Here is a 27,447-nt window from a genome sequence, read left to right as displayed (position 1 = left end):
GAGTCTATGGACTCTATCGAAGCTTCCCCTATGGAACTACCGCTGTTACTCCCGTCGTCCCCCGCCCCCGTGCCCGAAGGCGCAGGGGCGCCCCCTCCGACTCCAACCTCCGGCGGCTATTCCGACGCGGGAGACTCCGGGCTAGGGGACGCCGTGCCCGGTAGTTTCCGAACACGAACTGGCAGGGAGGTTCGCCGCCCCGACCGCTACGGGTGGGCCGACTGACGTGGATTGACGTAACCCTTTGGTTTATTGCTGATGCTTGCTTGCAAACTGCCGAGCGGTAGTATAGTTTTAACGACGGGGAGAATGTAGTGAAATTATACCAAGGTGAACCCAGGGGTGCTCGCCACGAAAGGGGCCGTCTATAAGACCCGGGACACTCGGGGCGTGCGGACACTTCGGCGGGACTCACTGTGACATTATCCAGTAGTTTGAATGGTATGTACGCCCCCAAATGCTGCGCTGATGCTGCGCTGCGCTAACCATTGTTATATCGAAGCTGCCATTGCTGTGCTTGAAATGCTCTGATTTAATGCCTATTGCTGCATGTATTGTTACAGGAGATATTGCCGATCTAAATGATATTAAAGCCTACCCAGAGGAAGGTCGTGTCTGCGCTTGATTTTCACGACAACTTGAATGTTGTATTTTCAACATGAATCAGAACATGAATAGGAAGACGAGTCTTTTGTTTTTATGTACTTTCGCTCTGATTTCATTCCGATCGTGCATGTGCAGAGAGGAGTGCGATTACTGTTTTACTCTGTCTGCCAGACATTCAAACAAAATTGAAAATCATTCCAAAGAGGAAACTTGCTGTTTTTAATTAAGGACGTCATAAAGGACAAAAACAACAATCACAAATAATTAATGTAACATGTTAGATCGATGGTGACACACTGACACATGGTGCAGAAAATGGCGGTAAAACCCATAATTTGAATACACTACGCACGATTAAAACTCATACTTGATTTATTTTATAATAAATTCGTTCAGATGATCGAAGAAAGAAGATCTTCAAGTCAGGATCTCTTCCATTGTTTCTGGGAATTTTCTACACCCTGCATATTCAATGCCAAAACTGTACTGTGCTGATGAAGAAGAGTTTGTGTTCTAGCAATGATGAACAGGCCATTCACCGTTTTAGAACATGCCGAGCATCGATGTGGCTCTCAGTCCCGTTGTTCCCGAATCCAGTTCTCGCACTGACTCTTCTTCATCGCTGCACTCGCACTCTTTGTTTGTCGAATACATTTTTAGTTCACCTGGAACGAAGTTCAGGGGAGCTTATGCGATGGCGCGTTGTCCGTCCAGCCGTCCATCCGTAAACACTTGAAACTTCTTCTCCGAATCCGCTGATGGGATTGCGACCAAATTTGGCACAAATGATATTTGTTGTGTTGTGACTAAGTTTTGTTCATGGCATTAAAAAAAAAATCGGGATCTAAGGGGGTCTACTGGGGTCAAAGTGGATCCCGGTTTGACCCCCCAAAATAGGAATTTGCTTTTTCCTCTGAAACTACACGCACGATTTCGATGAAACTTTCCCACAACCTTCACCATCTGGGATGTACTGAAGATTGTTCACGGCATTAAAAAAAATCAGCCCCTTTTGGGATCTATAGGGGGGTTGCCCCCCAAAATAGGTATTTGCTTTGTTCTCAGAATCTACACATGCAATGCTGATGAAACTTAACCATAACCATAATCACCCATGTTGTATCAAAGTTTGTTCTGGCATTTTAAAAATCGGGGACTATGGTGGTCTATAGGGGATGTGGGGGGGCTTGCCCTCCAAAATAGGTATTTGCTTTCTTTCTCAGAAACTACACACACAATTTCGATGAAACTTCACCACAACCTTCATCATCCGTGATGTACCAATGTGTGTTCAAGGCATTGGAAAAATTGTGGTCTGAGGAGGTATACGGGTTTGGGGGAGGAGGGTTGGGGTTGCCCCCCAAAATAGGTATTTTTTTGTTTGTTTGTTTAAAGTCTGATGAATATGTTAGTATGATTCGACATACTGCGCTGTCTTCCTGCAACCATTGCAATCGGTTTAAAATACCTTTAGTCGGTGCAGTATACTGTTTATTCCACCAGGTGAGCACCAGGTGCATTGCCCCTATGTTTATTAACGCACAGGTTGTAAACCTGGTGCGTTATAGCGTTTGCCTGGGAATTTCGGGCGCTCAAAAGTGAAGCTAGTTTCTGTCACCCATTTCTGTCGCTCATTTCTGTCGCTCATTTCTGTCGCTCAGATGTGTAAACATGACGTCATCAAATCTATATTTATAGGATAGGTTATAGGAGATATATATGTTATAGGATAGGAATATAGGACCCAAATGACCCAGAGGACCCAAATGACCCAAATGACCCAGAGGACCCAAATGACCCAGAGGACCCAAATGACCCAGAGGACCCAAATGACCCAGAGGACCCAAATGACCCAGAGGACCCAAATGACCCAGAGGACCCAAATGACCCAGAGGACCCAAATGACCCAAATGACCCAGAGGACCCAAATGACCCAGAGGACCCAGAGGACCCAAATGACCCAGAGGACCCAAATGACCCAGAGGACCCAAATGACCCAGAGGACCCAAATGACCCAAATGACCCAGAGGACCCAAATGACCCAGAGGACCCAAATGACCCAGAGGACCCAAACGACCCAGAGGACCCAAATGACCCAGAGGACCCAAATGACCCAGAGGACCCAAATGACCCAGAGGACCCAAATGACCCAGAGGACCCAAATGACCCAGAGGACCCAAATGACCCAGAGGACCCAAATGACCCAGAGGACCCAAATGACCCAGAGGACCCAAATGACCCAGAGGACCCAAAGGACCCAAATGACCCAGAGGACCCAAATGACCCAGAGGACCCAAATGACCCAGAGGACCCAAATGACCCAGAGGACCCAAATGACCCAGAGGACCCAAATGACCCAGAGGACCCAAATGACCCAAATGACCCAGAGGACCCAAATGACCCAGAGGACCCAAATGACCCAGAGGACCCAAATGACCAAGAGGACCCAAATGACCCAGAGGACCCAAATGACCCAGAGGACCCAAATGACCCAGAGGACCCAAATGACCCAGAGGACCCAAATGACCCAGAGGACCCAAATGACCCAGAGGACCCAAATGACCCAGAGGACCCAAATGACCCAGAGGACCCAGAGGACCCAGAGGACCCAGAGGACCCAGAGGACCCAAATGACCCAGAGGACCCAAATGACCCAGAGGACCCAAATGACCCAGAGGACCCAAATGACCCAGAGGACCCAAATGACCCAGAGGACCCAAATGACCCAGAGGACCCAAATGACCCAGAGGACCCAGAGGACCCAAATGACCCAGAGGACCCAAATGACCCAAATGACCCAAATGACCCAGAGGACCCAGAGGACCCAAATGACCCAGAGGACCCAAATGACCCAAATGACCCAAATGACCCAGAGGACCCAAATTCTATGTATGTTTCTATGATGATGTATGTTTTGGTGAAAGTACATAATGTGAATACTAGTAGCAATTTTACAAAAACCATGGCATAATTTCAAATCTTGACCCGAGATGATAATTATGCTACATCATAATTTCCATGTGCCAACCTGGGCGGAATCCAAGTGGATTCACTTGACTTGTTTTTCGATTCAGATGTTTTAACAAATTTCAACAAATATGTTGTAGTATCATATAGTTTCATTTGTTTTCCGCTCTATGTAGGTTTGCTTTTAATTCCCATGTTTTGTTGTCTGCCTGAACAGGAGAAAACGTTTGTTGATTGGTTTTATACCGCTGACAGGCAGGAATCACCACTCGCCTTTTGGCAAGATCCTTCCTTGTGGGGTTTTTTCTGGTTTGTTCTTCTGTTGCCAAAAATACTTGATTTTCTTGTAATCAGGCTCTGGCGAAAGCGTCAGGTGAGTGGATGATTGATAACTGTTTAGGTTTTTTTTCATTATTGTTGACATTTGCAGACACTAAAATGGGTTTAATAATAAGATTATTGAAACTATTTTTCTCCCATGGGGCAAAGCTGTCGAGAACAGTGTTTGTCTGTCCGTATGTATGAAAGTTTTAATAACATACATATGGAGTTTTAAAAAACTTGTAAAGAGTTCACAGCCCCCCCCCCCCCTAATTAGGGTAGAACTCTGATGAATAGCATCACTTGGTAGGTGTTCACACCTGGTGAATCGGCAGGTGTTCACATGCTCCAATCACGACGTGACTTTGAATTCCTGAAAATCAAAAGAATATCCATCAACCCCAAATCTGATGATCACCAAATTGGGGTGTTGGAAAGGTCGCACTCTGGATGGGATTTAAAACCAGTAATACCACACACTTTTTTTGTTTAAGTTCTTCAAAATTGTAAAAAAAAACTTTTAAAAAGTGTTCAATTTCACCGCACTTCATGGTACCGCATGTCTTTGTCTTTGTTCCAGATTTCATAATATTGTGATATTAAAACATACAAACTATATGGAATTATGTTGTTTTCTGTGCTTGCAGATACAAGTAATGATAGTTTTAACTTACTTGTACAAATGAGGAAGTTTCACAGCCCTCCCTTGAATGTTGTGTGTGTGTGTGTGTGTGTGTGTGTGTGTGTGTGTGTGTGTGTGTGTGTGTGTGTGTGTGTGTGTGTGTGTGTGTGTGTGTGTGTGTGTGTGTGTGTGTGTGTGTGTGTGTGTGTGTATTAGCGGGGGTAGAAAAGATGAAGGTTTTGTATGGGGGAAGATAAGAGATGGTGGTGAACAGCTGTTTTAAACATTTGGAGGGAGGAGTGGGATTGAAGGGAGTGGGGGAGTTTGTTCCAGAGGTGGGAGAAAAGGGGAATGAAAGAGTGAAGGTGAGCAGAGAGCCTAGATTTTGGCAGTTTAACCATAAGAGGGTTGCTGGCAGATCTTGTGCAACCTGTAGGAATATTTGGGGGACAGCACAGAGAGAGCTGGGGGAGCAAGGTCGGAGAGGAGTCGGTGGAAGACAGAAAGACCACCAACCTGCCTGCGGTGAGTGAGTGAAAGGCCCTCGGAGTTAGCTTCATCGCAGGAGATTCCAATGATTCTGAAAGCTTTGGATTCAACAGCGTGAAGCCGAGCAAGGTGTGAGGCAGGAGCACCAGCCCAGAGGGGAGAGCAGTATTCCATTGAGCTGCGGATGAAAGCGTTGTACGTGGTGAGGAGCTCAAGTGTGCCAAGGAAGGACTTCGCACGACGGAGGATGCCCAGTCGACGACTGGCTTTGGAAGCCAGCGTGGAAATGTGGTTTTCCCAAGAAAGATCATGGCAGATAGTGAGACCCAAAAGCTTGAGCGACACAACTTCCTGGAGAGGATTGTTGAGAAAGTAGATGGGAGGGTTTTCCAGTCGGTCTTTTCGGAGAGACATAGTAAGAGTGTGAGATTTGTCAGGATTTAAAGGCATGTTCCACATGTTCCACATTTAAAGGCATGATTTAAAGGCATCCATGTTCCACCAGGATTTAAAGGCATTTAAAGGCATGACCATTCTGTGATTTTGTCCAGGTCTGCAGAGAGTGAGGAGGCTGCAGACTGCCGATCTGAGTGATGAGGAATGGAGCGGCAGAGAGTGGAGTCATCAGCAAAGAGATAGAGAGGATTTTTCAGAGAGTCTGAGAGATCATTGATGAAGACCAGAAAAAGCACAGGGCCCAGAACACTACCTTGGGGAACTCCAGCCAGAATAGGAAGGGGAGATGAGAGAAATCCATTCAGGGCCACACGTTGACTACGACCAGAGAGGAAGTCTGCAGGCCATGCGAGGAGATTTCCATGGATACCATAGGAGGAGAGTTTGGTGAGCAGAGCGGGGTGCCACACAGTATCGAAGGCACGTGATATGTCAAGGGAGACAGCTCTGATTTCCTGTTTGGCATTGAGGACCTCCATCCATTGTTGAGACAGCAGAAGCAACATGTCCAGTGTAGAATGACCTGCTCTGAATCCAAATTGATGATCAGAGATCAAGCCATTGGAGAATAGGAAAGATTTCATATCCGAAGCAATGATGGATTCCATGACTTTGCTGATAATTGCGAGCAGGCTGATTGGTCTGTCGTTGCAAGGATCTGTTTTTGCACCTTTCTTGTGTAAAGCGGTAATGTTGGCTGATTTTCAAGATGCTGGCAGATGACCTTGAGCAAAAGAGAGGGTGAAAAGAACAGAGAGAGGGTGAGATAGAGTGGCAGAGCAGGCTTTTAGGACCCGTGGGCTGATGCCGTCTGGTCCAGTTGCAGAATCAGAGTCGAGGTTTGACAAAAACTTTTCCACCTTGTCAGGAGAGAAGGACACAGACTCCAGGAGCAGTTGGGTTTGACTGGGTAAGGTGGGAACAGAGAGAGATGGGTTTGGGAGACAATATTTTGAGGCAAACACAGAGTTGAGGCATTCGGCTTTGTCACGTGCGGTGTCAACTGTGTAGCCATTTGAGGTGAGGGAGGGGATGGAGGGGGAACAAACACCAGAAACTGATTTGAACTGACGCCACCTGGATTTGGAAGAAGGAGACAGGTTTTGAGAGTTCATTCTTGAGTGTGGAGAGATAGTGCTTCCTGACACTCCTGAGGGTAGACACACACTTGTTCCGAGCTTGGTGGAAGGAACTGAGATTGCCTTCAGTTGGATTTGCCTTCCAAGAGGCAAAGGCAAGTTGTTTCAGGGCAACTGCCTCACCACAAGATTCAGTGTACCATGGACGGGAGGAAGGGTAAGACAACTGAAGACGAGATGGGATAAATCTGTGCATGAGAGAGAGCAGTTTGCTTTGGAAGAATTCCCAGGATGAGTTGATGTCAGAGGCGGTAGAGTTGGGAGACCAGTCCAGATGATTGACGGCTCCTTGAAGACCGTGCCAGTTGGCCTGAGTGAAATGCCAGACTCATCGACACTGAGGAGGCTCTCTGAGAATGGTCAGAGAGATGTCCACTTTAACAAGCACATGATCAGATGAGCCGATTGGAGCAGAAGAAGTGCAGCAGACATTTGCAGGGAAGTTAGTCATAACCAAGTCTAGAAGAGAAGATGCTACGTTGACTGAGATCCGGGTCGGGAAATTGACAGATTGTGTCAGTCCCAGTGAGTCGCAGAAGTCCTTTGCTGAGGAGCTATGGCTGGTGAGAGAGGTTATCCACACCCAGCCAAGTGGCATGATGACAATTGAAATCACCACATATGAGGAAGCGAGAGTTGGGATGAGTAGATAGAGGTTGGTCCATATTATCAGACAGCGAGATGTAGATGGAGTCATCACTGTTTGGTGGACGATACAACACACATATGAACAAAAGGTGGGAGCGAAGGGGAAGCCATAGCCAGAGGTATTCCTGGGGGTGAGGTGGAGAGAGGGCAGTGCAGGGCGATTGAGGAAGAGAGTTTTTGATAAAGATAGCAACCCCACCTCCAGGATGAGGCTCAGGTCTATCATACCGGAGGAGGGAGTAACCTGGGAGAGATACCAAGGAATCAGAGATATCATGAAGGAGGAAAGTTTCTGTTAAGCAGATCACGTCTGGTTTGTCAGAAGCAACCTGTATGGAGAGATCAGTTAAGTTTGAACGAAAGCCCCGGATGTTTGAGGTCCATACCGTTAATGAAGAGGAAGGGGGAGCATCGGATACAGAACAGGGGGGGTTGGGGGGAAGGGGTAAGGTAAGAGGAGGAAGAGGTAGGGAGAGCTGTTGAAAGTGTGTCAGAGATTGCAGAATAGCTAGGAGAAAGGGAAGGATGGGGCGGACAAAAGGTTTGATGGTGATTGGGTGAGGCACAGTGAGGTGTTATTTGAGGGGGGGGGGGGGGGGGGAAGAGCTAGGAAGAAGGTTGGGAAAGATGGAGGTGAAAGTTAGAATGGGAAGAAGCGGGGAGGATGCTTTGAGGAGGAGGGGTGAGGGGGGAAATGGAGAAAGGAGGAGGGGTGAGGGGGGAAATGGAGAAAAAATGAGGGTGGGGAGATTTTAAGGGGAGGGGCGAGGTGGAGTTTCTGAGGGGAGGAGTTAGGAGGGAGTTTAGGAGGGAAGGGGCAAGGGGGGAGATTTGAAAGGGACATGTGATGGGGAAGATTTGCAGGGGAGGGGTGAGTTTGGATTTTAGAAAGTGTTGTTCGATTAATGGGAAACGAACATTTATTGCAAAATGAGTTTCTTGTGACCTTCGAGTCAGAAATATGTGGTGGAGTACAACACACAACAACAACATGCATTTTAAGGCCATTTTCCCTGCTAGAGCGGAGGTTAGCCCTGCGGTCCCCATGACAATCTTCTCCATTTTGCCCTATTTTCTGCATCTCTCCTTGTTAACCCCCTTGCCCGCATTTCTTCTTCCACCATCTTTAGCCAAGTCTTTCTCGGTCTTCCCCGTCCTCTACTTCCTTCTGCATTCATTTCCATCACTCTTCTCAACCAGTCACTTTCATCCTTCCTCAACACATGACCAAACCATCTCAACCTGTTCCTCTTCACAGCATCAATCACAGGCTCTATTCCCATCATCTTTCGCAATTCATCATTTGTCTTCCTCTCTCTCAACGATACTCCACACATACACTGAACCATTTGCATTTCCACCCTTTCCAGCCTTCGTTGCTGCTCTACATTCATTACCCATGTCTCGCTCCCATAAATCATAACACTTCTCACACATGCAGCATACACCTTTCCCTTCAGCTTCAACGACACTCCCCTCCTCGTCAGCACGCCACTCAGTTCCCGAAACTTCTTCCATGCACATCTCACTCGAGCAACCGTTGCCGAGTCTGATCCACCTTCTCCATTCAGCATGTCTCCAAGGTAACAAAATGTTTTCACACCTTCCAGCTTCATGCCGTCTCCAAATCCAACTCAACATTTCCTCCATCTGCAGCTCCCTCTGTGCACACCTTACACTTGAATGTAGCTGCTACACTGGTTAATGACCCTCTCAAACCACTACATTTTTGATGAACCCACTCAGCGCACATTGTACATTGAATGGAATTCACTCCGACACCCTTCCTGCACACAGCACACGGCCACTTCCCAGTTCTTTCCACCTCACCACATGCTTTCCCACTTGCCATCACCTTCGTTTTTCTGATATTCACCTTCAGACCTTTTGTCTCCATACATTCCTTCCACTTGTTCATCTTCTCCTTCAGTCCATCCATACTTTCTGCAATCAACCCCAGATCATCTGCATACAACAACTCCCACGGTAAACCCTCCTTTACGTTCCGAGCCAGCACCTCCATCACAGCTCCAAATAGTAGTGGACTTAGTACCGACCCCTGATGCACTCCCACCTTCACCTCAAACTCACCACTGTTCCCGTCCTTCGTCCTTACAGCTGTGTGTGCTCTTTTGTACGTTGCCATCACTAATCTGATCAACCATTCCTCCACTCCGAACTTCCTCAATGCCCATGTCACTACTTCACGTGGAACCCTATCGAATGCTTTCTCCAGATAAACAAACCCAAGAAACAACTTCTTCCTCTTCTCCATGTACTTCTCCGGCAACTGCCTCACAATAAAAAGCGCGTCTGTCGTTCCTCTTCCTGGCATAAATCCAAACTGCATTTCGTCGATCTTCACTTTCTTCCTTATCCTCCTCTCCAACACCCTTTCCAATAACTTCATTCCATGCTCCAATAACTTCATTCCATGCTCCAATAACTTCATTCCATGCTCCAATAACTTTATCGCTCGATACGAGCCACAGTCCTGTGGGTCACCTTTCCCCTTGTATAGAGGGACGAGGGTACTCAGGTCCCAATTCACTGGAATGCGGCCTTCTTTCACCACCAGATTGCAGATCTCTGTCATTCTCTTCACACCCCAATTTCCGGCTGCCTTCAACATATCTCCCACAACTCCCGTCGGCCCTCCCGCTTTTCTCCTCTTCATTGCTTTTATCGCTTCCTCAACTTCCTTCTCGGTTATCTTCTCTGCCGGTCCTAAAACTGTGTTACTCTCTATGTTGCCATCCCATTCGTTCTCTGCATTTAACAGTATTTCCATATATCTCTTCCATCTTTCTTTAATTCCATCTGGGTCCACAACGATTTGTCCCACTTCATCCTTCAAGCAACTCACCCCCATCACATCACACCTCTCTTTCGCTATCTGCTTTGCAATCCTGAATACCGCTCTCTGACCCTCTTCCGAATCCAAGCGTTCTCCGAACATTTTCCGACATGCCTCCTGCGCCTTTGCTACGTCTTTCTTTGCAGCCTTCTTGGCTGCCTTATAACTTTCATGCTCTGCCTTTTCTGCCCCCATACCCTTCGCCTTCTGCCACTCCTTGAACTTCTTCCTCTTCTCGTCGATCTTCTTTCCAACTTCATCATCCCACAACCATGTTTCCGAGTGCCTTGGTGGTCCTTTTGTCCATCCACATCTCACCAACGGCTCCCAACAGACTATCTTTCATTGACATTCAACCACTTTCAAGTTCAAACACATCATCCTCTACCCTACTCAGCCTCTCTTTTAATGCCTCCCTCACTGCCACCTCTTTCAACCTCCCCACCTTCATACTCGGTTGGTACTTCACATGCCGAGCTCTCCTCGCACCTTTCACCCTTATGTCGTAGACAACCAAGTGGTGCTGTGAAACAGCCTCCTCCCCCGGGATCTCCTTTGTGTCCCGGAGGTGCCCCCTATCTCGCCTATGCACCAGCAGGTAGTCAACGGTTGTCGTCGACCCACCTGACGTGTATGTAACAACCTTATTATCGTCTTTCTGGAACTGAGTATTACAAATCAACAAATCAGCTCCATCAGCAAACTCCAAAATCCTTTCACCTTCTCCATTTCTCACACCATATCCGTAACCCCCATGAACTCCCTCAAAACCGTCCATACTCCTTCCCACATGTCCATTTAGGTCTCCCCCTCCCACAACAACTTCCTTATCTTTCACGTTTTCCATCAGCTTCTCTATTGCACACCAGAACTTGTCCTTCTCTTCATCGCTCCGACCAACCTGCGGAGCATATCCCGAGATGACGTTCACCAAGAGCTTTCCAATGATCATTTTCACCATCATCAACCTGTCACTCACTCTAGTCACACTCACCACACTGTCTGCAAACTCCTCAGAAAACAGGACACCAACACCATTCACCCCTTCTGGGCACCCTTGCCACACAAACTTGTATTTCTGTCCCTGCCTACCCTTCACCATTCTCACACCACTTCCCTTCCATCTCGTCTCCTGCACACAACATATGTCCACTCTTCTTCTGACCAATACTTGCACCACTTCTCCTGATCTCCCTGTCATTGTCCCTACATTCCATGTCCCAAACCTCAGAAACCGATATCCACGTCGGGCATCAGACGTTTCGTCGTCATAAATGGAGTGATTTCCACCCTTGCTTCAATCGGGTTCCCCACCTTGAGTTTTGACGAGAGGGAGTGGGGTCCCCCACCAGGGTACTTCGGGCTGTACCCTGCCCATATGTAGTTGTCATTGTCATGGTTCTCTTTTTGAGGCAATGTTTTTATGGCCGGATGCCCTTCCTGACGCCAACCCTTTTAGTCCCCTCTTACGACACGCAGGGATGCGGTGTACCTATTCTAAACCGGGATACACACCGGGTATTCGTGATAAACTATGTTAGGGTTTATTTAATATATTGGGTTGGCAATTTACACCTACATTTTAAGAAGGTTAGGGATAAATGGGAGAAAAGTAAGTTCATTAAACGGATAACAATCACTGAGATGGAGAAAAAATTGTGGAAATCATATAATTGAAAATTATATCGTTGAAAAATGAACCATGTTGAACCATCGTGGATAAATTAGCGTTTGAAAAGCAATATTTTATATTATTTCATCTACATTATTCATCTGTAGTTGGCATAATATAAATTTTTACAATACCGATATTACTATTACAATATAATAATATAGGTTTGGGTTGATTATTTTCATCTAATTCGGTATATACAGCCTGGCGTTGGCTTAGCGGTTAGGGTGCCGGCTTGGGATCCTAGGATCCTGGGTTCGAATCCCGGTCGATCGCTGAATTAACGCCAGGGGGGTTGACTCAGCCTGTCATCCTTCTGAGGTCGGCAAATTGAGTACCAGCTTGCTGGGATGAATGATCCTGGTGTGTACCCCGATTCAGAATAGGCACACCGTATCCCTGCGCATCTTAAGAGCGTGATCCAAGGGTTGGCGTCAGGAAGAGCATCCGGCCATAAAAAACATTGCCTCAAACAGGGAACCATGATTGTCATGGGGCCTGCAAGGTAACCCGGCTGTAGCGGGGAAAAATGGCCTTTAAACGATCATTCATATATTTATTTCGGTATATACAGTGATAGGCTTATTAGATAGAGCCAATTTTTCCGATACGAGTAAATTGTTTGGATTTGAAATAATGATGACAAGTTAATCTGGCGTGATCCATAGGTGGATCTCCTATTTCCTTACACATTTCATCACACTTTGTTTTATCACTCGTTTTATCTGTTTTATTTGTTTTATCATAGTCGTTAATCATCTTCAGCGTTATCTTCATCGTTATCATCATCGTCTGTTTTATAATAAACAACTTTCTTTGAAATATGTATTATTTCGAATATAAAATAAAGAATATTTTTAGTGCGTTTTATTTCAATGATAGGGCCCTTAAACGAACGACAAAGCATATTAAAATTGATCATTGAAATATGAAAAGCCTTGTGTTGGTTTAGCGGTTAGGGTGCCGGCTTGGGATCCTAGGATCCTGGGTTCGAATCCCGGTCGATCTCTGAATTAACGCCAGGGGGGTTGACTCAGCCTGTCATCCTTCCGAGGTCGGCAAATTGAGTACCAGCTTGCTGGGATGAATGATCCCGGTGTGTACCCCGGCTTAGAATAGGTGCACCGTATCCCTGCGCATCGTAAGAGGCGACCAAGGGTTGGCGTCAGGAAGGGCATCCGGCCATAAAAACATTGCCTCAAACAGGGAACCATGATTGTCATGGGGCCCGTAAGGCCAACCCCCGCTCTAGCGGAGAAAATGGCCTTAAAACGATCATTCATTCATATTTATAATTGAAATAAGAACTGGATTAGATGTATAATCTTGAATAGGGGTCTGTATGATATTTTGAATAGATTCGGTATTAATTTTTAACCATGTATTGGAATTATCCACCAATGAAGTTATATCTATAATTAATTCAAAGGGGGGTTTCCATTTTAAAAACAATCTCGGTCTTGTTCTTTATGAATTAAAAAAAGTGATTAATATGTGAGCCCAATCCAAAATGAATGGCTTCTGAATGATTATACTTGTATGTTTCAAAATATTCAGCATCTAATTCGATTTGAATTAACGTATTCAAATCGTTAAATATTTTTCAAGGTATAAACCCTTATCATTAATGGTAAAACAAACTGTAGTCATATTATGATATCGTACTTCAAATAGAGCTTTGAATTTATTTGAATGTTTTGATCGTGCATAAAAAAGCATTATTTTGTTATTATCAAATTTTCTTTAAATTAAAAAATTTGGGAAATTATATAATTGAAATAATTGAAAATTGGGGAAATTAAATTTTAAAAATTTTGAAAATTGAAAAATTAAATAAATTTTTGGGGATATTTGGAAAATTGAAAAATTAACCATGCATGTTGAACCATAGTGGACCATAGTTGGCGTGCTGTGCGCCAGAAACAACAACATCATACTAATGTCTGAGAGATGGTTGAGGACATGTTAAATATCTGGGGGTTTTTTTTACAACTAAAATGGCCGCCAGTTCACCAGTCGGCCATCTTTGATCTGATCGCAAAATAAAGTGAGGTGCATGTGTATGCCCTCATGTGGTGTGCTTGTGCCACGTTTGAACCAAATCGGACCATGCATGTTCAGGAAATGGTTGACACATTAAAGTAACAAAATGGCCACCAGTCGGCCATCTTCGATCTGATCTTGAAAAATAATGGCATGCTTATGTAAGCAATCATTCATTATCTCTATGCAAAGTTTGAACAAGATCAGTAAATACATGTCCAATAAATGGTTGCGGACGTGGTCAATATTGGGGATTTTTTTTTTAACAACTAAAATGGCCGCCTGTCTACCAGTCAGCCATGTTTGATAAGCTCGCAAAACAAAATGACGGCCGTATGTATACCATCACGTATTGTCTCTTTACCAAGTATGAACAAAATCGGTCAATAAATCTCCGATATATGGTTGTGGACGGATGGACAGACAGACAGACACACGAACGAGACCCAATCCACAAGCCCCTGCTTCGGAATAACAAACCCAACACAATGTAACTCATATTTAGGAGACTGAGTCCTATACTGGACCAGCTTTATGATCACGTTGCCTGGTCTTGTGGTCAAGGTAAACCAAGATGAGGATCACCCAGTAGATGCAGTACAAGGGATCACCATCCAATAGAAAGATCATATGGTACATTCACGTGGATTCCTTTGAAGACAGAAGACAAACCGGCTGAAATACAAAATTAAACTCAAAACAACAATTTATAAACCAAGCACGAATTGAGGCGGTCAAAGAATGTGAGGGCCCCTGACGAGACAACAGAAGAGGAGTTTCAGGTTAGGCCTCAGTCACACTGGATCGTGTGATTGGTGGCAATTTGGCCGAGGTACGACCAATCGTCAATGTTTGCTACGATCTCCATTCGTGATCGCATACTGCGATTGCTCTTAGGACTGGTGGTAGGTCATCGTTCGTTTGGTGGTGCGCGTGGTCGTGCGATCACCAACGATTGGAGAAGATCGATCGCAAGATCAATCGTAGGTAATCGTGCGACTGGTGGTGGCAATCAGCGACCGATCATACGATCAATCGTGGCGACCTGCGACCGCTCGCACGACCGATCGCAGCCAGTCGTGAGATGGGTCGCTCGATTAGATATAAAGGCTCGCGACCGTGCGACAGCATCAGTAGTCACCGACCTCTCAAGGAGTACACTTCGTCGAAATTTTCAACTGAAACTATAATTCGCTATGCCTCCCAAGAAGGGAAAGGGCCGTGGGAATAGTACCCAGCCAGAGCCAGATCCAGAATCTGATGTCGGGGAGATTTTGGCTGAGATTCACCCGGTATCGGTACGGTTCTGATGTCGGGGTCATGCAGGATGACCCCGCCGGGGACACTCCAACCGAACAACAGGATGCAGGTGACGACTTGGCAGAGGATGAAACGGCAGCCAAGAAGAAGACAATGCCAGAGCTGGAGCCAGCAGTGGAGCAGGCTCTCTGCGAATGGTTCGCCAACCACCCAGTTTTATGACTTGAGCGACGTCAGTTTCAAGAACCCTCAGAGGAAAGACTGCCTCCTGGACCAGAAGGGCAAGGAGCTGAACATGAGGGGTAAATAAGTATATTGAGTATTATGACCCAATATATGAATGTTGCAGTTATTAAATTATCACGCAGTGTTCCATGTCTTTACATCCATTTATGATTTTTTTGTCTTATACTTCCAGGCGACCAGCTGGCCATCTGGTGGAAGTCGCAGAGGACCATGTATGGGAGACTGCACAAGAAGAAGAGTGGTCAGGCGGCGACACGGATGACCGAGCGTCAGAAGTGGAACCTGACAAACTTCAACTTCCTCAAGTCACACATCGCCGTCTGCACCGTGACCAAGCAGTTGGGCAAGGTAGGCATTTGCAAACTTTCAATCCATACATTTCCATTCGATTTCCATGCATTTGTTTCCTGTACGACCTGATATAATTTGTATGAAATCATTATTAATGCCTGCTCTCGACCCACAGGTCCCGTGTCCGGAGCCTGAGGAAGACGATGGGCCACCCTCGGATGCCGACTCCATTTCCGCTTCCGCTGAAGCTGACCAGCCCGGTCCCAGCTCGCAGGCCACTTCACGACCCTCGCAAGTCCCCAAAAGGAAGCGCCAGCAGACAACCGCTGTCGACGACGCTCTCCTCAAGCTGGTAGAGAAGGCGTCGGGGACACAACTATTCTGCCAACAGGTCGACGAGCTGTTGCGCTCCAGCCGGAACCCCTGCACCGTGTTCAGCCAGTGGATCGCGGCGGAGACGGAGTGCCTGCCTGACGAGATATTCCGGCGGTTTCAGACGGATGTGTACACGGACGTCATGAGGTACCGCGACATAGCACAGCAGCCCCGGCGGCCCCAGTTTCTGACCGCACCAACCGTCATGCTGCAGCGTACGAGCACTCCGACGAGCTACCCTCTGCTGCCTCGCCACGCCTCGGTTCCGCAGCCTGTCACTGTGGCCTGGCAGCTGCCCACCCAGGTGACTACTCAGGTGGCCACCCAGGACTGGCCCCAGGTGCCGGCTTACCAGCAGCATGACCAGTACTGGCCCCAGGCCCCAGCAGCTACCTACAGGACTGTCGTCCCTGAGCTTATCAGGGCTGAGCGGACCCCAGTTCTCCACCATGCCACGTAGCGATACCGGTAATCCGACCGCCAACCACTGAGTCGCGTACTTCCGACACTGGAGCCCAGTTAGTTTTGAGTAATCATATCCTGCAGGGGGGTGACCACTTGCACAAGTGATGGACTAGTACAATTTATGTGTTTTCTAGTGTAATTTCGGGGATCATTTTTTATGTTTGAGACAATGAAAGGCGTCACTGCATGTTTTGTTAATAAAATGATACATTGAAATTAAAAGTTGTTTGTCCTTACTTTTTAGCTTACCTGACCGAAAGTTAGCGTGTACTATTGGCGTGATGTTTCGTCCGTCAGTGTCAGTGGCCTGGCAGCTTCTGCACACTACTTAGGTCTACTTACTTAGTCCTGCACACTACTTCATCGTGTTAAAGATTTTACTTTGACAAAGAACTTTGTCTATACATGTATTGATTTAATTTGTATTTAAAATAATTTTTTCCATTGTAATATAAACCAGTCATTTATTACTCAGACTCAGACCATACACACACAATAAAGACAATTATTACTTTTTCTCCTAACATACCATGAAATAGCATGTTTATTGTACAAGTTCATTGCAAAATAGATATGCAAAAATAGATCATACACATAGCATATAATATATGATACACATCTCAAAAAAAAATAAATCAAAATTCCAACATTCACACAACAGTTCCTAGATCATTTCATCCTGCCATGGGACACTGCCGACATTGTTGTAGTAATGCTTGAGGTAAACGCGCACAGCCTTGGCTTCCCGTGTAGCACGATTCCCACCTTGCACGTTCTGCATATCCTGAAGCACTGGCTTGTTCCTACAAGCACCAGGGATGATCTGGTGGTCATTCCCCTCACGGTCAACGTTCCGGTTCTGCAGTCTAGGGTACCGAATCCACATCATGTTATGCAGGCAGAGGCACGCACTCAAGATATTCTTGACAGTCTTATGTTCCTGTTGCATGGTCGTGAGGATGCACCTCCAGCGGTGGGCGAGCATTCCGAAAGCGTTCTCCACTATCCTGCGGCCACGGGAGAGTCGGTAGTTGAAGATACGCTCTTCCACAGTCATGTTCCTATGTCCAAAAGGCTTCATCATCAAGGTCCGCAGGGCAAACGCATCATCCCCGATGAAGAAGTACGGCATGTCACGGTTGTCGTTAGGTAGCGGTTCAGCTGGCAGGAATCGGATGTCACCAGTTTCAAGGGACGCCTTGAGAGCGGAACCGTTGAAGATTCCACTTTCCGAAGAGGAGCCGTTACTGCCGATGTCCACCCACAGGAACTTGTACTCCGAACCCACCAGGCCGAGGAGTACAATGGAGAAGAACCCCTTGTAGTTATAGAACAGGGTGCCGGACTTCTTGGGGGCCTTGATCGCGATGTGTTTACCGTCCAGCGCCCCACACGCATGATGGAAGTTCCATCGCTGCCCAAATTGCTCGGCGACCTGAAAAACACAATACAGAAATACATTAGGTAAAAGTGACATATAACAATACAATTACATTCAATTAAATTAAATGCTACAACATACAATAACTAGTGGGGTCACCCGTGGGAATCCCACGGGCATGGACGTGTGTGACATTTCGACATATTGAGTTAGATGCTGCACCTGTTTCACAATAACACACACACACACACACACACACACACACACACACACACACACACACACACACACACACACACACACACACACACACACACACACACACACACCTCGTTTTTTCATTTCTGTATCTCACAATTCGGTCTCTCTCTTATTCTCACACACACACACACACACACACACACACACACACACACACACACACACACACACACACACACACACACACACACACACACACACACACACACACACACACACACACACACACACACACACACATATACACATACAGACACACATATATACACATACACACATATATACACACACATACACATGTGTACACACACGTACACCGACACACATGCACACACATACACGCACACACACACACACACACACACACACACACACACACACACACACACACACACACACACACACACACACACACACACACACGTATATATCCCACATCCCACATGTATATACATGTTTAAAGTGTACGTGCCCTTCCCCCCTCCCCCACCCGGCAACGCTGAGTACTTCTGCTAGTAACTAATGAAATAAAAACGAAGAAATATTTCTGGGTAATTTCCTGAAACTCGGTGAAATTCGCTGAAATTCGCTCGGTGTATCGGTGAAATATTTTATTTGGGCGGTGTAGAATTGCTTCGAACGAAATATCTCGAAGCAATTTCCCGTCTGTGTTTCATGTCCATGCACACGTGAAATGGAGTTTGTTTTTGCACACGTGAAATGAACATGTGAACCTTTACTTCCGGATAATAATGTTGAATGAAATAAAAACGAAGAAATATAGTGGGGTCACCTGTGGGAATCCCACGGGCATGGACGTGTGTGACATTTCGACATATTGAGTTAGATGCTGCACATTCAAAATGGTTACTGGCAATTCATCAGATCCAGAAATGGTGTAATGAACACTTTATTTATTTCACATAATATGTGACCCCTCACTCCTCCACCTGACACTCTCCTCTCTCCACCTGACACTCTCCTCTCTCCACCTGACACTCTCCTCTCTCCAATCCCTCACATTCCTCTCCTCTCCAATCCCTCACCTCTCCAATCCCTCACACTCCTCTCCCCTCCAATCCCTCACACTCCTCTCCTCTCCCTCACTCTCCTCTCCAATCGCTCCTCACTCGCCTCTCCAATCGCTCCTCACTCGCCTCTCCAATCGCTCCTCACTCGCCTCTCCAATCGCTCCTCACTCGCCTCTCCAATCGCTCCTCACTCGCCTCTCCAATCGCTCCTCACTCGCCTCTCCAATCGCTCCTCACTCGCCTCTCCAATCGCTCCTCACTCGCCTCTCCAATCGCTCCCCAATCGCCTCTCCAATCGCTCCTCACTCGCCTCTCCAATCGCTCCTCACTCTCCTCTCCAATCGCTCCTCACTCGCCTCTCCAATCGCTCCTCACTCGCCTCTCCAATCGCTCCTCACTCGCCTCTCCAATCGCTCCTCACTCGCCTCTCCAATTGCTCCTCACTCGCCTCTCCAATCGGCTTTCCCCGTCTCGTTTCTCTCGTTTTTCTCCCGTCTCGTTCTTTTTCTTGCTCCAAATCGGCCCGTCTCGCCCGTCGGCCCGTCGGAATCGGAAATCGGCCCGTCTTGCTTTCTTGCTTGCGCGTAAATAAATTGTGTTCATTACACCATTTCTGGATCTGATGACTTGCCAGTAACCATTTTGTAAAAATGAATGTGCAGCATCTAACTCAATATGTCGAAATGTCACACACATCCATGCCCGTGGGATTCCCACGGGTGACCCCGCAAGTTTGCATTGACGTTCGTCGATGGACTCGTTCGCCCGTCCCATTCGTTTTCTTGCTGCATCCTGTTCAAGTCTGCGTTCTTCATCGATCGTCTCATTCATTTTGGAAATGGAAGTTTCCACGCAGCGCATGAATTGTCGCGATCCTCAAGAGGAATTTGTCTCGTAATCATCAAATGATAAATGGCAAGTAAATTATATTGTGGAAAATTAAAGATTTCAAATAAACCTATTTAAAGTGTATGCGCACATAACTAATAAAAAAACGAAGAAATATCTCTCGGGTAATTTCCTGAAACATATTTTACTTCCGGCTAATAATGTTGAATGAAATAAAAACGAAGAAATAGATGTCGGCATCATTGTTGACGTTTTTGTGACGACTGTCATCAAACGAAAAAGTAATATATCTTAACGGAAAAGCAAAAGCGAATTTTTAATATATATCGACACATTGCCGTCGGTGTCATGTTGGGCGGTGTATGATACACCATGACGCGATTTTAAAAAATATATCTGCATTTTCCCGCGTGTGTGGTATGTTTGTGGAAAATTAAAGATTTCAAATAAACCTATTTAAAGTGTATGCGCACATAACTAATAAAAAAACGAAGAAATATCTCTCGGTAATTTCCTGAAACATATTTTACTTCCGGCTAATGTTGAATGAAATAAAAACGAAGAAATATATGTCGGCATCATTGTTGACGTTTTTGTGACGACTGTCATCACACGAAAAAGTAATATATCTTAACGGAAAAGCAAAAGCGAATTTTTAATATATATCGACACATTGCCGTCGGTGTCATGTTGGGCGGTGTATGATACACCATGACGCGTTTAAAAAAAATATATCTCTGCATTTTCCCGCGTGTGTGGAATGTTCTCAATTATTTCTGACACCGAGTCTGAAACCATCGATAAAAATGAAATCATATGGTGAGTTAGATTGGAGATAAAGGCGTGAGAGAGACTCAATGGCCTTGAAGTTACAGGCGTTTGAGAATTCATTTCGTTCTGTAAACGGCAACTTTCATCGGATTTTCTTCCCGTTTTTTTTCAACTGAGTCTAAAACTATGTTAGCGACTGTGAAAAATGAAATGATATATTGAATTTGATTTGAAATAAAACTGGGAGAGAGAGCAAGGCCAAGACACCACGGGCCTACAAAACAGGCCTCAAAGCTATGCGAGTTAATAAAATGGTGGATATTTGTTTATAATTATATGAAGCCACTCCCAGAATGGGTGGAGCTATGGGTGGAGCTACTCTGCAAACCGAGTAAGCCACACCCCGGACAGACACCCAACAGACAGACAATCATCTACGGCTATTATAATATAGATTACAATGACTGCAATTATTATTATTACCTGACGCCACCTCTTTGGAGTGGTCAGGAAGTCGAATACCTCGCCTTCGTATTCGGCCATGATGGCAGCAGACACTGCGTTCACCACGCCAGAGATTGTGTTGTGGGGCACCCATAAAGAGTAAGACAGGCTGTGGTAGCTGTTGCCAGTGGCCATATACCGTAAGGTGATGGCCAGCTTGAGCCCCGGTTTGAGAAGACGTCGGTAGTTGGTGTCCAGTTTCGTCAATCTGGGCGTCACTCGGAGAAGCAGTTCATGGAACATGCGCGGTTCCATGCGCATGTAGTTGGTGAAATCGCCCTGTGACTCCCTCTCCAGTTCCCGCATCAGGTTGGCGTAGTTGCCGTAGAAGGACCGCCTCCCGATCCAGGGACGCACCCAGTACTGGCGCTGGTTTCTTCGTCGAAGTACGGCTGCGGCCACAGCACCCAGCTGTTTTTGTTGCTCCATCTGCAGTCGGGCCAACATAACTTCGAGTCTTCTCAGCGGCAATGGTACACCCGCCATAGCGATATGCTCTCTTCGGGTGTCGTAGTGGAGAGTGACCTGAACCCTAGAAGCCACTCCAAATATACTGGTCTGCAAGCTAAAAACTGGTGGTACCACCAATCGTAAGGTCATGCAACCAGTCGGGACAGGTCGTGACTGGTCGCACTACTGATTGTGAGGTTGTACGGCAGGTGGCACCACCAATCGTCAGGTGGCAGGACCAGTAGCACGACCAATCGTGCGACTACTTGACCCACAATGATGCGCAACTGGTGGTACGACCATGTAAGACCTGTCTACGACCTCTTACGATTTGGAATCGCAGGTCAGAAGTTTTGAACATGACCATCGACCTTGCTGCGACTGATTTTGCTCTGACGATAACCCACAACCTCTGCGACCAGTCGCACGCTCGTTCTACGATTTGCCCGCGATTCAAAAAAAAATTGGTCGCAGGCCCGGTGTGACTGGGGCTTAAGAAGAGGAAAGGGGGAAAGAAAGTCGAAGTAAAACTACGAGGTGTGTGAGTAATGAGAAGAGGAAGAGGAAAAAGTAAAACTACGAGGTGAGTGTGAGTGTAATGAGAAGAGGAAGGAGTAAAAGCAAAACTGAGGGGGTGAGAGTGTGAGAGTGATGAGAAGAGGAAGACGAAGAGGGAAAAGTAAAACTACGAGGGGGCGAGTAATGAAAGGAGGAAGAGGAAGAAGAAGGAGTAAAAGTAAAACTACGAGGGGGTGAGTGTGAGTAATGAGAGGAGGAAGAGGGAAAAGTAAAACTACGAGGGGGTGAGAGTGAGTAATGAAAGGAGGAAGAGGAAAAAGTGAAACGGAGGGGGTGAGAGTGTGAGTAATGAGAAGAGGAAGAGGGAAAAGTAAAACTACGAGGGGGTGAGAGTAATGAAAGGAGGAAGAGGAAGGAGTAAAAGTAAAACTACGAAGGGGTGAGAGTGTGAGTAATGAAAGGAGGAAGAGGAAGGAGTAAAAGTAAAACTACGAGGGGGTGAGAGTAATGAGAAGAGGAAGAGGAAGGAGTAAAACTACGAGGGGAGGGGGTGAGAGTGTGAGTAATGAGAAGAGGAAGAAGGAAAAGAGGGAAAAGTAAAACTACGAGGGGGTGAGAGTAATGAGAGGAGGAAGGAAAAGAGGGAAAGGAAAACTACGAGGGGGTGAGAGTGTGAGAGTAATGAGAAGAGGAAGAAGGAAAAGAGGGGAGGCTGCGTGAGGTAAGGACGCGCGCACGTCGCGCCCTTTCGGGCGGACATGGCGTCGCTGTTCGAACACCTGGACTGTGTCTGCTCCCTCCTCGCGTGCTTCACGCTCGCGTGTCTCTACGTGGGAAGCCTGTACGTGTGGAAGAGCGATCTTCACCGGTAAGGAGAAGCAGAGCGCCCGTCGCAGCCGCGGGAGCTTCCATACAAACTAACCGAAGAAGAAGAGGAGGCGGCGGCGGGATGCCGTTTATTGTTAATATTGATCGTGACGTTCATTTGATAATCGATACGCAGCTGTGAGCGGTTGTGACGACTTTTGATGGTTTACTGCGGATACGTAATCGATATGGCTGCCGGATCATGCTCGCTAGCGCTTTGATGATAAATACTGTAAATAACACGCATTGTACATACTGTACTGTAACTACAGTCCGTAATACATGTAATAATGCCGGCGGTGTCGCGTTTCGTGTTCATGGTGAGGGTCGTGTTGCTTTGCGTGACACGAACACGGTTAAACAAATACAGTGTCCTCGGGGCAGCTGTTTAATCAAAGGCCGAGGGGCCCGAGGGGGCCTCACCTTCCGGTGCTACGTCCACAGGTGTGGTTCAAAATGACGCAGGTGTGCGTTATCGGGTCACGTCGATGGAAGGCTTCGCGAACCGTAACGGGGCCGCCGGAAAACAAAAGGACATTCCAGTCCGGTTAAGTTCGTGGCTCCTCGTCTGGAGTTTCGGCACAGGCCGAACAGTTTACGTTTTGTATCCCACTGATAGGCCGGATCCGGATCTTCACCAAAATTGAATGAATTCTTCCTTGACACACACCCAACCTGTCCACCAAATTTCACCTGAATCCGTGCACAACCTTTTGAGATATCCTGCTCACAGAACACACAGCAGTGAAAACGTAACCCTCCGTCTACCTTTGGTAGTGGAGGTAATGGTTCCAATAAAAAAAGTTTTGGTTCCTGACAAGATGTATGTTACCTGAAGATGTTCTTATACAAATACCTGCCATGAAATCCCTAAAGAGATCGAGTGGTGTTTTGGCACAGTGGGAAAACCTCCCCACAGGAAACACACACAAATGAGATCCTATTATGGATGGGGAGGGTCATTCATCAAGGTGTGTGATGCTATCTCTCGGATAGACGTTAAACAGGACGTCTTGTGCTAGTTGGTGACGTTAAAGATCCCACTATGTCTTTTGCGATGTGTAGGCGAGCTATCGCCGGCACCCTGAACAAATTCCAAATTCCTGCCCTAACTCGTGTTGGGAGAGGGATGGCAAACCGCTCAGAGCATGACCCAGGCCTGGAAACCGCTTCGGCACGAGATCGCCCTGTGTCACGGAGTATGGCACGTCGGATCGGATTAGGATTGGGAATGGACGGGGTAGACGTTGAGCCCAATGAGGTTCCATCTTGGATACTGCACTGACCCGAGTTATTCTAGCAAGCACGGCACCAAGGCCTGAGGAGGTCTGTGGGTCACGGGGTCAGCATGGAAACGTCGACTGACACTCTTTTTCTACGCTGTTGTGTTCACCTGTGGGTGTTGCCATCTGGGTCTCTGTCTTGTGATGCAGAATCCCCATTATAACCTCTCACATCGCAGCCAGGTCGGTGAATGGTGAAGAATCGAGTAAAAAATTCTGCCATCCGGATCTTCACCAAAATCTAGTTTGAACTTGTCCACCAAGTTTCATCCGAATCTGTCCACAACTTTTTGAGATATCCTACTCGCAGACTAACAGGGGTGAAAATATAACTTCTGTCCACCTAAAGTGGCGGAGGCAAAAAAAATTGCGTTAGACTTCTAAAATGCTGTCTTGTTATGTTTAGGACTCCCTTTCATGTTATTCTGTTGATCCCGGCAGAGACCACCCAGATGTGATCAGGCGACGGTTTACAAGTGTGCTCCTCGTGTCTGCGTTATCACCTTTCTACCTCTGGTTGTGGTCAGATGGCATGGACAAGGTACAACTGAGTATTTGTTAAAATTGTGTGAATTGTGTTAATTTTTGTCCTGCTAATTTGGGAAATGCTTAACTAGATAATGCCACTGTTGCCAATATGCCTCCGCATAGTCCCAAAACGGGTAGATCCCTCGTTCACTGTCCTAAAAATAAACAAGTTTGATTTAAATCCCTTTAGCTGTTTTCAAGTATCACATTTTCACCAGCTATGACAGGTTTCACATCGATCGGTGAAGCGGTTTCAGAGAAGGGATTAAATTTAATCATCGGCTTTCAAGCTAATATTGCTGCCACACCACGTGACGTATGACCTTTAAAATGTACGCTCTGCATATGTATGGGTATGGGGATCACGTTTGTGAAGTTTCGTGATGATCGGATAAGGTTCGTTTTTCAATCCAAGATTGGTGCCAAACCATGTGACCTATGACATCATCATTTTCAAACTATATGCAACAGTGGTGTTCGATGATATTTGTAAAATTTTGCATCGATAGTGTAAGCGGTTTCAGAGAAATAATTATTTTATATTTTCCTTTGATCGAACGTAGTGGTGTTTTGATTCGAACGTAATCGAATCACATGTGGTGAGGTGGAAAGAACTGGGAAGTGGCCATGTGCTGTGTGCAGGAAGGGTGTCGGAGTGAACTCCATTCAATGTACGCTGAGTGGGTTCATCAAAAATGTAGTGGTCTGAGAGGGTCATTAACCAGTGTGGCAGCTACAGTCAAATGTAAGGTGTGCACAGAGGGAGCTGCAGAAGGAGGAAATGTTGAGTTGGATCTTGGAGATGGCGTGAAGCTGGAAGGTGTGAAAACATTTTGCTACCTCGGAGACATGCTGAATGGAGAAGGTGGATCAGACTCGGCAACGGTTGCTCGAGTGAGATGTGCATGGAAGAAGTTTCGGGAACTGAGTGGCGTGCTGATGATGAGGGGAGTGTCGTTGAAGCTGAAGGGAAAGGTGTATGCTGCATGTGTGAGAAGTGTTATGATTTATGGGAGCGAGACATGGGTAATGAACGTAGAGCAGCAACGAAGGCTGGAAAGGGTGGAAATGCGAATGGTTCGGTGGATGTGCGGAGTATCGTTGAGAGAGAGGAAGACAAATGATGAATTGCGAAAGATGATGGGAATAGAGCCTGTGATGGATGCTGTGAAGAGGAACAGGTTGAGATGGTTTGGTCATGTGTTGAGGAAGGATGAAAGTGACTGGTTGAGAAGAGTGATGGAAATGAATGTCGAAGGAAGTAGAAGACGGGGAAGACGGAGAAAGACTAGGCTAAAGATGGTGGAAGAAGAAATGCGGGGAAGGGGGTTAACAAGGAGAGATGCAGAAAATAGGGCAAAATGGAGAAGATTGTCATGGGGACCGCAAGGCTAACCCCCGCTCTTGCAGGGAAAATGGCCTTAAAATGCATGTTGTTGTTGTTGTGTAATCGAACGTGGCTGCCACACCACATGGCCAATGATGTTTTTGTGATCATCTTTTAATCGCCATACCTCGTCAATGACACACATAAAGTTTCGAGCCAATTGATTTGGTGTTTTGGGAGAAGATGTTTTTTGAAGGTTTTAGGTTAAATCCAATATGGCTGCCAAACCATGTGAGCTATTATGTCATACATTTAATATTTCAATACAAATGGGTCATAGATCATGTGCATGCAATTTCAATTTTTTAGGATAAGGTATTCAATTAAAACATTTTTGGCTGGTATACCACTTCACCTATGATGTCATCATTATCATGCTTTTGTTCCCTATTGGGAGTACTTGACAATGCCAAGTTTAACATTTTTCCATTCAGCGGTTTCCGAGAAATAATTTTATTATTATTTGCGTTTAATCCAAGATGGCTGCCATTCCACGTGACCTATTTTATTCTCATAATTGGTATTCCATACGATTGTTATTAGACAAGAGTCGTGTTTTTTTTCATGACCACATCAATCTTTGGATGTATTTGTATTACAGTAGCGACATACTGTCTTACTGTTGCTGCTGTTGACTTTGCTGCAGACTTGGGTGAATCTGCTGAACTCCATGGGATGTCGTTCTGAAGGTCTTATCTCAGCTATCGTCCTACCATTGCTGCTGACGATGGTTTGTGCAAATTGTACAACACTCAACCTCCATGTTACATTTATTTCGCTCTTTAAAAAAAACAGAATCCTCTTCTGTTGTTAAATGAAGTTATATAAATTGATTTGAAACTGTAATATTATTTATCTTTTTGTTTTTTTCCTTCAGTCAGCCTTTAAACAAACATTAATTCACAAATTGATGAAGATGATGAGGATGTATGAGGGTGGAAATGAAACCCTAGTTTTCTATGCTTGAACATTATTGAATTGTTCAGAAACTCTCACCCACAGGTACTATTTTTGGGACCAATTCTCCAGCAGGTTTTGGATTGTCCATGGAGCTTTACAGATGGTTTGAAAGTGGCTGTGGGTACGTCCTCAGCACAGCACCTCGGAATACCTTTCTCTTATCATACTACCACATTTATGCTCCCTTTCTATGTCTTGA

At 46.1% G+C, this 27,447-nt stretch overlaps 3 protein-coding genes across 7 annotated transcripts in view; 2 read left to right on the top strand and 1 right to left on the bottom strand.

Moving 5' to 3' along the window:
• LOC137426485 (uncharacterized) overlaps positions 1–16,751 on the top strand; it is a 76,384-nt gene extending 59,633 nt beyond the window's left edge. Inside the window, exons 6-7 of one of the 2 annotated variants that reach the window (XM_068115058.2) lie at positions 15,499–15,674; positions 15,793–16,751. In XM_068115058.2, coding sequence (XP_067971159.2) covers positions 15,537–15,674; positions 15,793–16,452 — 798 coding nt within the window. In that variant the 5' untranslated portion in view covers positions 15,499–15,536 and the 3' untranslated portion in view covers positions 16,453–16,751. Of the gene's footprint in view, positions 1–3,790; positions 4,150–15,498; positions 15,675–15,792 lie in introns of those variants that run through there. The other variant, XR_013623675.1, reaches the window with a different exon arrangement.
• Positions 16,752–16,969: 218 nt separating this feature from the next.
• LOC137426483 (putative nuclease HARBI1) lies at positions 16,970–22,742 on the bottom strand. Its single transcript, XM_068115055.2, has 2 exons — positions 21,234–22,742; positions 16,970–17,892 (listed from the first exon to the last, which is right to left on the bottom strand). Exons 1-2 carry the CDS (start codon positions 21,852–21,854, stop codon positions 17,122–17,124), a joined length of 1,392 nt encoding a protein of 463 aa, XP_067971156.2. The 5' UTR covers positions 21,855–22,742; the 3' UTR covers positions 16,970–17,121.
• Positions 22,246–27,447, top strand: part of RCE1 (Ras converting CAAX endopeptidase 1) — a 24,637-nt gene continuing 19,435 nt past the window's right edge. Inside the window, exons 1-6 of one of the 4 annotated variants that reach the window (XM_078779351.1) lie at positions 22,246–22,344; positions 22,468–22,513; positions 22,607–23,091; positions 24,815–24,914; positions 26,935–27,018; positions 27,291–27,369. In XM_078779351.1, the coding sequence (XP_078635477.1) occupies positions 22,982–23,091; positions 24,815–24,914; positions 26,935–27,018; positions 27,291–27,369 (373 nt within the window). In that variant the 5' untranslated portion in view covers positions 22,246–22,344; positions 22,468–22,513; positions 22,607–22,981. Of the gene's footprint in view, positions 22,345–22,467; positions 22,514–22,558; positions 23,092–24,814; positions 24,915–26,934; positions 27,019–27,290; positions 27,370–27,447 lie in introns of those variants that run through there. The other 3 variants (XM_068115056.2, XM_078779352.1, XR_010984317.2) reach the window with 3 other exon arrangements.

This window comes from Myxine glutinosa, chromosome 5 (assembly GCF_964187855.1).
Source record: "Myxine glutinosa chromosome 5, kmMyxGlut1.1, whole genome shotgun sequence".
NCBI lineage: Eukaryota > Metazoa > Chordata > Myxini > Myxiniformes > Myxinidae > Myxine > Myxine glutinosa.
The sequence above is the reverse complement of the archived record's forward strand: the minus strand, read 5'-3'. Positions and strand labels throughout refer to the sequence as shown.

Coding starts and splice junctions, on each gene's coding strand:
- LOC137426483 (XM_068115055.2), bottom strand. CDS start 21,854: ATGACCTTACGATTGGTGGTACCACCAGTTTTTAGCTTGCAGACCAGT. Junction 17,893..21,233: donor CTCCAAAGAGGTGGCGTCAG/GTAATAATAATA, acceptor TGTGTTTTTCAG/GTCGCCGAGCAATTTGGGCA.